General features: G+C 37.4%; 1 protein-coding gene across 1 annotated transcript; it reads right to left on the bottom strand.

The window, feature by feature from the left end:
• Positions 1-502: 502 nt before the first annotated feature.
• RBP4 (retinol binding protein 4) lies at positions 503-7,031 on the bottom strand. The gene is made up of 6 exons (XM_041415485.1): positions 6,988-7,031; positions 6,702-6,837; positions 5,899-6,035; positions 5,662-5,768; positions 4,095-4,307; positions 503-806 (listed from the first exon to the last, which is right to left on the bottom strand). Exons 2-6 carry the CDS (start codon positions 6,828-6,830, stop codon positions 793-795), a joined length of 600 nt encoding a protein of 199 aa, XP_041271419.1. The 5' UTR covers positions 6,831-6,837; positions 6,988-7,031; the 3' UTR covers positions 503-792.
• Positions 7,032-14,333: the final 7,302 nt, after the last annotated feature.

Genomic DNA, 14,333 nt, shown 5'->3' with positions numbered 1-14,333 from the left:
TTTAATTTAAGGGATTGAATTCTCCTCTTCTGCTGAAATAAATAGAAATATGGCAGTGAACTTGGTGAATGTAAAATAGTTGAATTAAGTACTTTAAGGTTTCTAGTGAAAATGTTCATCCTCAGAAAGTATCTGCTTTTTTTAAAATCCAGTTTTTAAAGGGAACTTGATTAAACACTTCAACCAGTTTGGTTCCATCTCAAATTGAAAATATGGACTTAATACATGTGAATTAACAAGTAAAGAATAAATAAATAAATGGTTAATTGTCATGTGTAAAACGGTTGTTTTAAAATACGCATATTTTTTATGTCTTCATTAGTCATATAATAAAGTTAATTAGTAGGATCACTGAAATTCCTTTCTCTTTTCTAAATGATTTCTAGTATTTTATAGGGAAAATATAATGTTGTAGTTGAAAAGAAAATACATATACTTAGAGGTTTATCATAAATAATCTTTTAGTAAGAAATTGAAACCACTAAAAAAAGCAAGATTAAATTCTCAATTATCACCAGGCACGAGTTCAAAAGAGTGCACTAAGATAACAGGCCACTAATGAAACCAATGTGTACATATGTACAGATTTGCATACAATTTGCATTCCGTGTAATCCAAGTTTATTAAAATGTTTCATTGGTTTATTAACAAGGCAAGCTACACAGCTCAGATAAATATATTGAAAATCTAAATGGACCCATTTAAAGCATTTTCCAGAGAACACATGATCAATGTGTTAACTTTACATGCATGGTGCTGTTACATGGCTTCTTTCCATAGGGTTGGATGTCCTTAAGAGCAAAATCCTGAAACACACAAAACCCACAGTTGTGTTTATCAAACACTCCAGACAAAATTTAATTACACAAACTTTCACCAAATTTAAAATGCATACATATTTAATTTCTTTAAAATGCTCTTGAGTCCAGCAGTCTGTTACTTGTAATAATAATGCCATTACCTTACTCTGCAGTTTATAATTCTAAGGAATTTTCAACTCAGAACAAAACAGGAATTCATCCAATCCGTTACCCTCTCCTGAGAATTTTAATACTTTTGCAGAAAATATACTGGGCAGATCAATGATAGAGTATCTTTACTGGATTTAAAAGAGTCTATACTTTAACAAGCTTCTAGTTATTTGCCTAAAAATAATTAATTTGGGAATGTCTTTCAACAAAATAAGAATCTTCTGACCCCCAAAACTTCTATTAGCAATAGTAAATTAGCAGAAGGATTATACCACTCTTTATTTCTCAATTGCTGCTCCTAAGAAATGCTAGCAGCAGATGCAGCTTTCAATTCTACTGACATGACACTGCATTTACAAGTACTCTCACTTAATGACAGTGTCTTAATAGACACTGACATTACACAGCTTAAAGTTACTTGAGCTATTACTTTGAGAGACTAAGTGTATCATAGCTTGAGCTGTATTTGAGAAGGAGCTACCATCATAAATGCAGGGTAAGTTAGAACAAAAAACTTTCCTAGGCTTCTCTTTTGCCTTGATCAGCCAGTACAGATATTTTAATTTTTTTTTAATCGAGTAAGTTTTGTACATCTATTAGTTGAGCAAGCACACACACACACACACTCACTCTTAATTAGCTTGAAGACATAAGCAGAGTGTGCACAATTAGCAACAGATACCAGGCTATTCTTGCAGCTTTACTAACATCAGTCAGAATTTTATCACAGTAACAATGGGATGCAGGTCAGTGCAGATGATTGAAGTTGGTTTGTTTTGGTAATAATTCTGTAGCTCTTAATAGCAGAGATAAAATGAAGGCAGTAAGGTTCCAATCCACACATAAGGAAGTAAGCAATTTTTGTAAGAGTTTCTGATATGAAGCTTCCAAGATTTTATTTTTTTTCCAGTTTAGCTCACAATCATTCCCTCAGTCCCAAATGTGCTTGCTTTTCAGGAACTTTGGCTTGATGATACTGGAGAATTCAGAATCAACTAATAATAGGGTCCCGATCAATAAAGGGGAAAATGCAAATTGCTGGCTTTAAGTTTAAATTATACTTTGGTGCTGGGCTTATAAACTCTGGCATACAAAGGTACCCAAGCCCTTATTTTCATTTGCAAATTACAGAGCTCACACAGTCATGTCAGACACTGCACTCAACACCTAACATCTGAGTATAAATTAGGGTAGCAAACAAAGAACAGTGTGACTTGGTAGATTAGATATTTGATATCCATAACAAACAATAAAAAGCATGATCAACTTTTAAGTTATCTTAGACTCAATAGAATAACCCTAAACATCTGATTATTTGCCTTTCTCAATTTCAGAAATTTTTATTCTTGCTGGACTTTATTTGAAAAGCGGGGAATGTAGGATTCTAAACAGAAAAGTATCATAAATTTATATAATGACATTGTTTATTTTCTATCCTACCACTTATGCAGTCATACAAATCATTCCCAAAAGTTGATTCCATTTGCATTTATGATGTCTCTTATTCTTGACTGTTCTAAGTTTCAACTGACTTATGTTGTCTCCAAATTCTCGTTCAAGACAATTTTTTTTCATTGTTGTCAGGCACTTTTCCCAGGTCACTGATCAGTACTGTAAACAGCACCTACTTCAGCAGAGTAGGTGGCACCCTGTTCTTCAAGGCACCCTGTTATCAGCACACCACTTTACAGCACAGCAGTGTGTTACTCTGTGTTTAAGGATCAGATGAACAGCCAAGAGTGCCACAACAGCTGACTTTGCTCATCTGTTCTGTCTTTCTTTATAAGACACAGAAGTTCCTTCAGTCAATCCAGTTTGTTCTAGCATGTCATTGGGAAAAGCCTTTAATCTTGATTTACAGATTTCAGTGATGAAGAACATACAATAGCTCTTGGTAAACTGTTCCAAAGGTTAGTGACCTTTGGAGTTAAACAAATGGCTGTTTATTTCTCCTCTAAATGTGTCCAGTTTAAAGTTCCATCCATTTAAATTTATTATTTCTGTGTTTGCAAGTCCTTTTCTATCCAATTCCTATTGCTTGTGTGGACAAGGACAGACTTTGCTCAGGTCAGCCTTTAACCTCTTCCTAAGAGGAAAAGATTAAAATCTTTAAAGCACTCACTAGAGGACACATTTTACAAGCTTTCAATCATTTTCTCTGTTTTTCTTCTAAACTTCTAATTCATCCTCAATACTTTTTCCAGTTATCCTTGTCACCTAATGTGACATAGCAATTAGACCTCTGCCAAGCACAACAATCTCCTGTGAGTCTTGGTTTACACATCCAAGAATCGTATTAACTCTTTTGCTCACATCATTACATTGGGAGTTCCCATTCAGCTGACTCACCAGTCAAGTTTTTCATAAATAGCATGTCTTCCAGGATGTGAGGGGTGGGGAGGGAGTAGGAAGAGGTACTACTATTTTATTTGTTCTAAATATTTTGATTTTTCCCCTTCTGGGAGAAATTCCCACTCTGGGTGTAATTCTTATCATAAGAAACATTATGATTTCTTCTAGATTATTACCATGTGGCCTTTTGTATTACACTTGAGCATAAGTGAGCTAATTCCCTGTGTTGTAAGCTCAGCCTGACTATATGACTCAATGTAGTATCATGCTTCCAGTATGAGGGCTATGTCCCTCTTCCACAGCTCTTTGTGAAACAGTTAGTATGAAGACTTGTGAGAAAGAGTCCCCTATAAGGTATCATTCCAAGACTTCTATTTTCCTTAAAAGCCTTTCTGAAGAATTTCTCAAAAAAGTATTTGAACAAAGGCAAAGAGATGTGATAAAAGCTGCCCAATTACTTTTTACCATAGCTATGAAGTTTATCCTTAATATGTTTACTCACACTACATTTATTTAATTGTTTTACAACTTCCTCTAATTACTGTTTCAGCTGACCTGATATGCTGCATGAAAAACTATGCACCTCAGCTCTCCTTCAGATAAGGGAAGTAAAAGTTGGAAATAACCTACTACAAGCTCCAGTTTTCAAAAGACAATGTTACAGCCACTAAGTAAAAGGCTTTATGCATTTGATATCTAATGAGCAAGAGAATCCCAGTGCTTTAGTCATTAAACCCTGAATAAAATTCTTCAGAAAAAAAAAGTTCTCACCATTATGAGCGATAACTCTGTATTTTCTGTCCAAACAGAGGTCTATCTGCCTTTGTCTGACAATTTTCAGTGCATCTGGAGGCAATCCCTTGGGGTCCCGGGAGAACACAAAGGAGTAGCTATCAGCACAAGTGCCATCTGCATTTAGTTGGCGGCAGGAGTAATGAAGAGCATATGTATCATAATCTGTGTCCACTACCCAGTGATCATCATCTGGAAGAAACCATAGCAAAGAAGAAAAAGTGTTAGAAATACCAGTGAAATCTAGTAAGTCAGAAAGGACTGCTGCCATAACTCTTTTAAAGAAAATACTATGATGAAGATTGGTACAAGTTATAGTGGATTAGCTTTTCTTTTATTCCTGTGTCCAGTATTTAATTCCATGTTTATTTTTTAAAAGAAAATAAAGAGGGACATGCTCAGCCTGCTCAAGGTGACTCAAACCCATAAATATTTTCCTGCCAGGGATGTAACTTAGACTGCATTTTTAAGGAAAAAGATAATCATGCAGTTTGCTTGTGTATTAGAAGTATTTACTACAAGTTCTGCCATAAAACCTCTTCTTAAAACACTGTTACAACTTCAGATAATTCTAAACTATATAGCTATGTAACCTGACAAAAATCTGGTCATGCAGACACTCTGTTCTAACAAAGTGAGGGTGTTTCAGTGTTTGCAGTAAAAGCTGCTATATCTGCACCTTCCTCTCCTGGAGCCAAAGATTCTCCCTTGCAGTACATCTGCACTGGTGAAGGCAACACTCTGTTGTCTTCCCCGTCTCTCCTGTGGGGGGACACCAGACTTTTTAGAAGGGCAGATTTCGGGGTTAGACAGCAACCTGAAGAATCCATGACTCAGCAGCATATTGTGAGGAGACCTGGGAACTGTTTTAAGACAAATTGGCATCTTGGCATCCAAAACATGCTTTGTAACTGTGTCTTTGGATGGAATGGAGCTCCTATCAGTTCGAAATTCTACCTGCTTCTCTCGGAAACAATCCAAGGAAATGTCTTGAGCTACAAAGTGTCTGAATCTCTATTTGGCTCAAGGAACTGATTTTGCACAGGATAGAGAGATGACATAAAAGTACAAATATATACATATAATCATATTTATCTCTTAAAACAGATAAATCTCTACATTTGCAGACACAAGACCAAACAAAATAACATTTTATAAATCCTCTTCCCTGCTTGGCCAGCTCTGACATCAGAGAGAACACTAGCATCCAGTAACTGAGTTCTGAACTAAAACAAGTCTTAAAATGCTTCATCTGCCTATCATGTCTTTCCAAACAGTGGCCTTCAATTATATTGTTGGGTAACAAACAAATGAAATGCAAAGATATACAAAGGCCAGGTCTTCACTTGTTTAAAGAAAGCCAAGCAGCTGTCCCATATAAAAAAGTAGTGATTACCTTGTTCACATTAAGCTTTGCAGTATGATAGTTATTAAGTTTTTTAAGTGTGTTTCAGAAATTCAACAGTACTTTTTCTTTCCCCAGCATGGACATACAACATAACTAGTCTTCCAAGTAGCTCTGCATCTTCTATAGTTAAGTACTCACTTCCTTTCTGCAGAAAAGAGGCGACTCCCCAGTATTTCATCTTGAACTTGGCAGGATCCTCTGTGTCAGTGAAAGAGCCGATCATGTCAGCACAGACATCCCAGTTACTGTAGCCAAAGAAAATATCACATTCCAATGTAAGAGCACAGGTTCAGTGTGACTTGCACAGGGGTAGCAGGTAGGATTGGAGCAGTAGTTTAGTGAAATGGAACAAGAGGAGAGTGGCAAAGAGCTTACTTGAAGAGTCTGACTCTGCCCTTTGCAGTGGCAGTCATTTGTCCATTCTCATCTACGGTGAACTGGGCTACCACATTGTCCTGCAGAAACAGCCCCTCAGGATCTTTTTTGGCCATAGCATACCAGGTGCCACTGTACTGCAAGGAAATAAGAAAGCCTACAGTTAGACTTAGAGCAATGGAAACATTACAACCAGACAGTACAGAATAGGGGATGTGACAGAGGGAAGAGCATGCAGATCTTTGACACCATGCCTCAAAGGTCTACCTAAGAAGCAAATCTATCTGTTTCAACAGCATAAACCCATCAATACATGCCAGTGCAATCATAATTTGTGGAAATGCTGACTTTTTTTGGTAATCTTATCTGTATTTGCAGCTGTCCAGTATAAGGAATATATAACAAAGTACATAACAAAGCATAACAAAATTTAGTGGAAAAAGGAATAATAACTGGCAGATCTTGCCAGATCTATATACATTTATTTCCTTGCAATGGTGTCTGAAAACACCAGAGTATTAATTTTTTTATAGGAAAAACAACCAAATCAATACAGTCCTTCTGCTGATACCCTACAGTTTAAGACCAGTCTGCTAAAACTCAGTTTCTGCAGTATTCCTTTATCAGGTGCATGAGGATCCAGCATCTGCGGAGGTGTGGATATCACACACTTTAGCTGCTTCTCAGTATCACACTCTGTGACTTCAAAATGTGACCACACTGGTGCTACTGAATGTCAAATTTTGTAGCCTGGAAAGAGCTATGCAAGACATCACAGATCCAGGAGAGTAAAGAAGATTTACCCTGGTCTTGTCGAAGTTCTCCTTGACTTTGAAGCTGCTTACTCGGCAGTCCCGCTCTGCAGTGCTGCTGCCCATCAAGGCCAGTGACAGCAGCAGCAGCCAGGGCAGAGCTCTCTCTGTGTGGGCCATCCTGTCCCTGCAGCAAACAGAGAATAGCATCAGAAACAGGCTCTGTCACACAAGTGAAGGGAGGAAGGCTGCCCTGATAGGTCGCCAGGGTGTCACGCAGCTTTCCCTCAGGCAAGGCCCCTGGTTGTCCCCAGCCCACAACAGCAGGGTCCCTTACAGACAGCGCCGGTCCCTGGAGCCTGTTGAGAGCCCAAGTGTTGATGGTGGCGGCAGCGCCCAGGCAGGGAATGCTTTATGTACTCCTGGGGCTTTCGCAACCCGCCGAGCCGCAGGGCCAGCATTGGAGAGGGCAGCGGGGAGGCGGGCTGGTGGATGCTGCGGGCTGGGGCCCCTTCACAGCAGCCTCTTGCGTAACACCCGTGGGCTCAGGTGGTCTTTGACCCTGATCTGCAGCCAAGCAGGCGCTAGGAACAAATGCCTCTCTTTGCTTTTCCCAACATGAAAGCAGAGCTCACACCTGGGGGAAGGGGTGTGCACATGTGTGGGGAAAACAAACGGGATGAGAGGCATCCCCCTTTGCGTGGGGGAGAGTGAACTGCCTCCACCTCCTCTGTGATTTTACACACTGCAGTCCAAAATCCATCTTACCCAATATGCTCGACCCAGTTACAAGGTGCAGACTTGTTTCCTCCACCTCCTTCCTCTTCTACCCTGATAAACAGTGGCAAACATATACTTGCAAGTTTCTGCTCATGTTTCTGAAAGCCTGGTCATGCCAGAACCTCTTCAAGTCCTCATGACTGGCTCCCTCTTGCTTCCAAAGGGCTCTCTTGGCTAAATCATCTCCTGAGCAGTGCCCAGCAACAGGAACGGGGGCCCTGCAGATGCTCAGGATGGCGAAAGAGCCCTTTTCTGTGGTAGCAGAACCTAAGTGTGGCCTGCAAGTATCCAAGTGCAGGTACACACCACATCTGGCTGTTTTGACATCTGATTAATTTTAAATCTGATATTCCACAACTTCTGTTCTGTTTTTGGCAAACTGTTTTTGGTTATATAAACCATTATTTTCTCCTGTCCAGGCAAGTTTTGCTGCCTCTCAGTCAATATTTGTTCTCTAGTTTCAACATCTTTAGGAAGCATTAGAGAAAATCTGTTAATTATTTTCTAGGCATGTAACCAGAGCAGGATAAGAATGATTGTTACCAAGAGAACTAATTCACCTACCTTTTTCACCTCCCACTTTTTAAAAGAATAAAGGCAGAAGCCTGTAATTTGAAAGGCTGGTATTCATTACTTTAAAAATGAAGCAAAAATATAATATAAATATAGAGATACCAATTTAGTATAAAAAATACCTCAATCATAGCCGATATACAGCTTTAACCAGTATATTCAACATGGCCTTTCCCAGAAGTCTACTTAATATTCCTTTTATACATTTGTAAAAAATTAGACTTCTTATTGTTGCTGTCCTTTACAATCTCTTCTCATATGTAATGCAAACAATCTGATTGATTTATCTTCCTTTTCTGTTTTATGTTGGAGGCTTTTTGCACAGTGAATATGTTTTGTTCGCTTTCTTAATCATCTATTGCTCAGGGCTGTTCCATGTCTGCCTTTGAATTCCTGGATAACATCAACCATTAAAAATTCCACTATATTTAATATTAAGCTTCTATTAATAGTAAATAACATATTTAACACAGCGAATTATAAAGGTGTATGTATATTAATTGTCCTGAAACTTTCAGTGATATCTTTGCAATAAATCAACATTTCCATTTTTAAGCTGAGATTTTCAAATTTGCTAATTCCTACAAAGACTGAAGAGAAAAAGTAAACTCTATTCTTTTGGTGACTTTCAAAATCTTGCTCTAGTCTGGCAATGGTGATACCAGTGATACATACACATTTTTATAAAACCTTTACAAACACTCACTGGTCTTAATATATGAATTCATCATGTGAACAAGATCAAAATCAACATGGATTTTCTTTGTTCAGTGTCTCACATGACTGATAGCAATAAGATGGATTATAGCTTAATTAATAAGTTTTGAATCTATTACTTTATTTAATACCAAATAAAACAATTATTTCTTTATTCTTTGCCAATTTGTGAAATATTGTCAATTCTCCTAAGTTTGTTCTGTTCAAAACTATGCATACTGCTTTATATTACCAGAGAGGTTCTTGCAGGATCAAATCTGTTCCTATAAAGTTTTTCAATAGCATAATTGTCTATGAAGTTTTCAAAGGAGTCCACAGTCACTCATGCACATATGTCAAAACCTGCTGAGATTTGACCACCTCTGAAAATCTAGGTCAGTGTTCCTTTTATACATACTGCTGTTGTCAGAAGATTTACCGAAGGAAATGAAACCAGGTGTCAATGAAACAAAAATTTACTTCTGTTAATAAGTTTTAATAAGATCAGTTCTAAATGTATGCAAGAGATATTACAGTCTCCTAAATTAATCTGATGTAATAAACCTGAATCAGAAACATGTAATTTTGTATAAGCCATGGCACAGCATTTCTTTAATTGTGTACCTCTACTGATCTCTGCAATATTTGGCAACTTATGTCTGGTGGAGGTGCCTGACACATTTAGTAATTATAACTTCCAGTTATTCAGGTCCTTGAGTTTGGGATCTCTACAAACTCTAGACAATGTCCAAGGAAAATCTTCTTTCGATGTGTTATCTTTAGGAATTTGGGGCAGTGCAGCTCCAGTGAAATCAGACCAGTATTTCCCAGTCAGATTTTGACAAGTGCAGAAGAGAAGCTGGGCAAGTCAGAATGACATGGGGGTTACACAGGGAGCTGGGCTCTCTGCCTCCTCTGCTTTGGCTGTACCTCCAGTACTGCCTGCCAGAGACACAGCTTACACTGATGGAGTCCTCTCAGGGTTACAGATGGACACTTCCTTGGTTCAGTGGGACAGGGTTTTTAGGCAAAAAGGCTGCTCTCTTGTTGGTTAAGTGTAGATTAGGGTGTGCTGGGGGAGGAATGGAAGGTTTCTGGCAGACGAGCATTGCTATGGCAATTAAGGGTGAATTCTTCCTCAGTCCTAAGAGATGCCAGCAGAACTGTGTAAACTCATAAACAGCGTAAACTTTACCCCAGTTAAATATCATTTGGATTGACTGGGCTCTGAGTTTGCTTGAGAAATGATGTCAGTGAGTGATCCTCATTCAGACCTAGATATTCACCTCACAAATTTATACTTCTCATGCAAACGGAAAGGAACTTGGGCCAGGATTTTGCATCTGAGAGGACTATGCATAGTTCCAATCACTGATATCCAAGGATTTCTTGGTTCTGGGAAAGCTCAGACAATTATATTTAAGGGAATGATTAAAATTTGATAAATTATTTAAATAAGTTTCATACTTGACTTCTGATAACTGAGTCTGGCAGCATATTATCGATATTACCAAATTTTTTTTTAAGTCGCTATGCATTTTTTGGAACTATATATAATGAAAAGGGAAAGAAGGTCTTCTACCTTGGCATTTTGCCAAGAGGACAGAAAAGGGACTAACTTTTGGCAATGATTCTGTGACTGGATTATTTTCTACATTAATAGCATGTAAAATTCTGCAATATTTTCAATTAGGTATAGCAAGGAAAAAATATGGAAGAAAATGGCTGGGAAAAAACGTTTAATTATAGGAATTATTTTATCTTTATTTATTACTTTTTAAAAAAGGAAGAAACTAATCAAATTACTGTTTAAACATTTTTAACACTGCAACTTTCAAACTCTGTGTATTAAAATAACTAAAATTTTGTTTTTGTTCACAAGAATTAGTCGAGCTCTTATGAGAAAGTTGACTCAAAAACTGCTAGTAGGAAAGGGATCATCCAGCCAGACTACACACAGGTTGAAAGACCTTTTGCTGTGTTCTCTTGATTGTTTATTTATAGAATGCCATTCATAAACATAGGCATCCATTAAACTCTCAGAGGCAGATTTGCAGGCAAATGAATGACCACTGTGTGCACAGAGCAGGGGATGCAAGTGTAGCCACTGCCCTGTGAAACCAGACTCATATCAATAACAAATGGCATGAGCTGTGCCAAGGAGCTCGGTGTACTTTGTAAGGGACAGCAGTGTACACTGCCACCATCACAACTGCTCCTCTTGGTGGCAGTCTGAGTACAGAGGTCAAGGACAGAATGGAATAGAAGAGATTGCCCTTTGCTCCATGCCAGCCTGTGTACTACCTGTTCTTGTAATTTAATGACGCGACATTTTGTTTAGGGAGTAAATTTACACTGAACTCTTTATAAACAGTATTTACTAACAACTAGTTTAAAATGGTACCTCTGTTTTCTTTAGCAAGTCTTCTTGAGGATTGTGATTCTGAATTGAAATGTTTTCTAGGCATATTACTAAAATGGAAACAATTTAAAACAAAGATCTAAAGCTCACCAACAAGCTGGCCAGCTAGGTGAGAAGAGCTCTAAATTATAAATGATGGAAGACACAGACCTGATGTACTGAGTCCAACAGTGAACCACAAAGTTCACAAAGCAATAGGAGAATCTGACAAAAATAGAGGCTGAGAGAGCTGAGACTCTTCAGCCTAAAAAGGTTTGAGGGGATCTTAACATACGTACCTGACAGGAGAGCATGAAGAAGACAGTCAGACCCTTCTCAGCAGTGCTGAATAACATTCTCAATAGTAAAAATAATGTCAAGTAACCTAAGATCTCCAGGGAGTAAACGTGAGAATGGCTGATATTGAAAAGCTGCTGCCTTTTGCCTTATTCTGTATGCTAAAATTCATGCCAAACTATGAAGAAATCCGTACTTTTGGTCAAAGCTGCAGTATGTCTGACAGCCCTTCACACTAGACTGGCCATTTACTACAGGAAATCTCCCCCAGAGTCTATAATCTCTATAATCTACTAATTTCATAATCCCCCAGAGATAATAATTGGTAGTTTTAAGAGAACATAAACATTTGCAGCTCTATGGAAAAAGCAGTTAACTTACTATCTTCTGTGTTTATGTTTTTAAGATTATTTTTGTAAGAAAAGGGGTAGAGAATTATTTTAAAAGAAACATGAAATTAAGGATGTTTATGAGGGTTCCATACCAAGAACCAAGATACCAAGTCAGTGACACCAAAACATTTTACTGTCAAAACCTGGCTGTGTTAGGGTCACACAGTATCTGTTGTAAAAGCCTACAGAATCCTTTCTCACAACCTACCAATTTAGAAAAAAAATCCAAAAAACTCTGAATATTAATTTCTTGGATTATACCTATGAATCTCCAATGTCCAGACAGTGATGAAGATATTAACCACATTAAAAGTCATGCAACAGAAATAAATGTGTTTGATCTGTGTTTTTTCAGAAAATCTTAACTGAATAAACCACATTAACTGCTATGAGGATGGGCAGAGACATTCAGATACAAACACTGAGCTGAACTGGGAAACCTTATAAATGCCTTTGACATTTACGTGCTGGTTGAATCTATTTAAATAACCATGTCTGTCAGTTATCCTTCTTAGGAGTTTCCATGTATCACAAGGGCTCAGGAATGGTCTTCTACTAAGAACTACTCCATAAATAGTTCAATTTCTGTAGGTACTATGAACGTCAAAGGCAAATGATGTCATATGTATTAAAATCACAAAGAACACATACTTCTGAGAGTCTCTAAAATTAAACTAAGTTTAAATATAACTGTGAATTAGCTTTAATAAAGATAAAATGTTCAATACTGTGGAAAAAAAATAGATTAAAAGAGATATAACAGAAAATAAATGTCATATTCCAGCAGAGAAACTTTAAAATTCATTACAACATTACAAAAAGAACTTCTCTTGGTTTCTGATATTTCTTTCCATTTAATTTCACACTTGACAGCACAAGAGTGCAATTTTAAGAGTGTATCTAAATTAAGGAAAATACAACAAGAATTTCTTTATGACACAAGAATGTCATAAAGAAATTCTTATTGTGTTATGATTATGGGACAGCCGAGCTACATCTGAAATATTTTATTGCAAAGAAAATGTATCACCTTAGAGTAGTACCCAATTTAAAAATTATCTTTATTTGTTATCTTGTAGTACAAGTAGTGTAGTTTATCCTTTGTAAAAAGATATGAGCATGAAGGAGATTTGGTGAAAGCATGATAAGCATTTTAGGTGATCTTGCCCATAGAAAAAAAATGATAATAAAATGATAGTAAATTTGTTACTTTACAAAAATGTGAACACCCAACCTCCCAGCCCCCAAAGAAAATGGTATCGCTTGGTCAGTTTGCCTGTACTCATTTGCTCTTCCTCCAGAAAGTGACATGCCACTCTATTTCACTGAATTAATGTGATCACAATATAAAGAATTGATGTTTGAACTGATTTATCACATGCAATAAAGATGAGTGTGTAAGTCTTACGTAGAAGTTAATTTTTTTAGAATGTTTTAACTGGGCATGAGACAGATGCTCTATAGGCGCCTTCTACTTCAAAGAAACTACTATGTGGAATGTCCCAAAGTCAGTAAAAAATATGACTGAACACATAATGCAAAAACATGTTACTATTCCTTCACATGATTTCACTGAGGCTCTTCAACATCCTCTTCTTTTAAATCGCAGAATGAAAAGTAATGAGCTAGAAATTAGGAAGGTGACAAGCACTAATTTAACTCTGTGTAGTTACATATAAAATTATTTTCAAGTCTCTACTGATTTTATATGTATTGATCAAATATTGAAACTACTAATATTGAATTTGAGTAAGAATAACTGTGCCTTTCTTCTGCTGTTTTCTTGTAAACTGTGTGTGTGTACAACAGTGAGAACGCTCTGCTGTGTTGCCACAAGTTCTTATCACTGGGTCACCTGTCAAGAAGCTGTTGCAAACTCACACACCCACCAGGGAGGGGCCTGTCCCCCAGGCTGCTGGGGGCAGCAACCCAGTCAGAGAAAAGGAGCCAGGCCAAATTGTGTTCGTAATGTGCTGATTTTCATATACCTTTTAAAATCTGTATAGCATCTGCAGTCTGGCAAAAATTAGTTCCACACATAGTGTTTCATGTAATGGTCAGAGGGAAAAGTAATGTTAAGTGTCATTGAGCATCTATCAGTGACCTGTTCTTTGTGCTCGAGAGTATCTGTGTCAGTTGCCCATGTTGATTCTTTGAGATCTGTTGATAAATAATAATGTTGACACACTGTGGCTTCTGGCAGACAGATGATGTACTTTGGCAAAACTATTTTCAAATTAAGAATGGCCAAAGGGTGTATATTTTATTTTTTACACCAAGAATCTCTCATTGCTTTTGACCTATGTGGATGCCATAAACGGAAGTAAGATTAATTGTATTGCAGTCCTCCTACTGTGCTGGAATTCAGATCTGTTTCAATGAACACAGATCATTTACTGTTGTAGTTGGCACTTAAATTCAACCTTCTCACTCATGTAGCTTTGGGATGTTTGCTCACAAATTCAACACGTTTTGCACCATTCCTTTTCTGTTCATGTATGTAATGTTGAACTTCTAATGGCAGGAAACTTTAAACATGTATAA

This window comes from Onychostruthus taczanowskii, unplaced genomic scaffold (genome assembly GCF_017590055.1).
Source record: "Onychostruthus taczanowskii isolate IOZ18803 unplaced genomic scaffold, ASM1759005v1 scaffold5, whole genome shotgun sequence".
Lineage (NCBI taxonomy): Eukaryota > Metazoa > Chordata > Aves > Passeriformes > Passeridae > Onychostruthus > Onychostruthus taczanowskii.
Note: the sequence above shows the minus strand (reverse complement) of the source record. Positions and strands in the feature narration are given on the sequence as shown.

Excerpts from the sequence above, each read along its gene's own strand:
- RBP4 (XM_041415485.1), bottom strand. The coding sequence starts at position 6,830 with ATGGCCCACACAGAGAGAGCTCTGCCCTGGCTGCTGCTGCTGTCACTG. Across the intron at positions 6,036-6,701 it reads AGAACTTCGACAAGACCAGG|TACAGTGGCACCTGGTATGC; the intron begins GTAAATCTTCTT and ends ATTTCCTTGCAG. Across the intron at positions 4,308-5,661 it reads CTCTTTTCTGCAGAAAGGAA|ATGATGATCACTGGGTAGTG; the intron begins GTGAGTACTTAA and ends GGTTTCTTCCAG.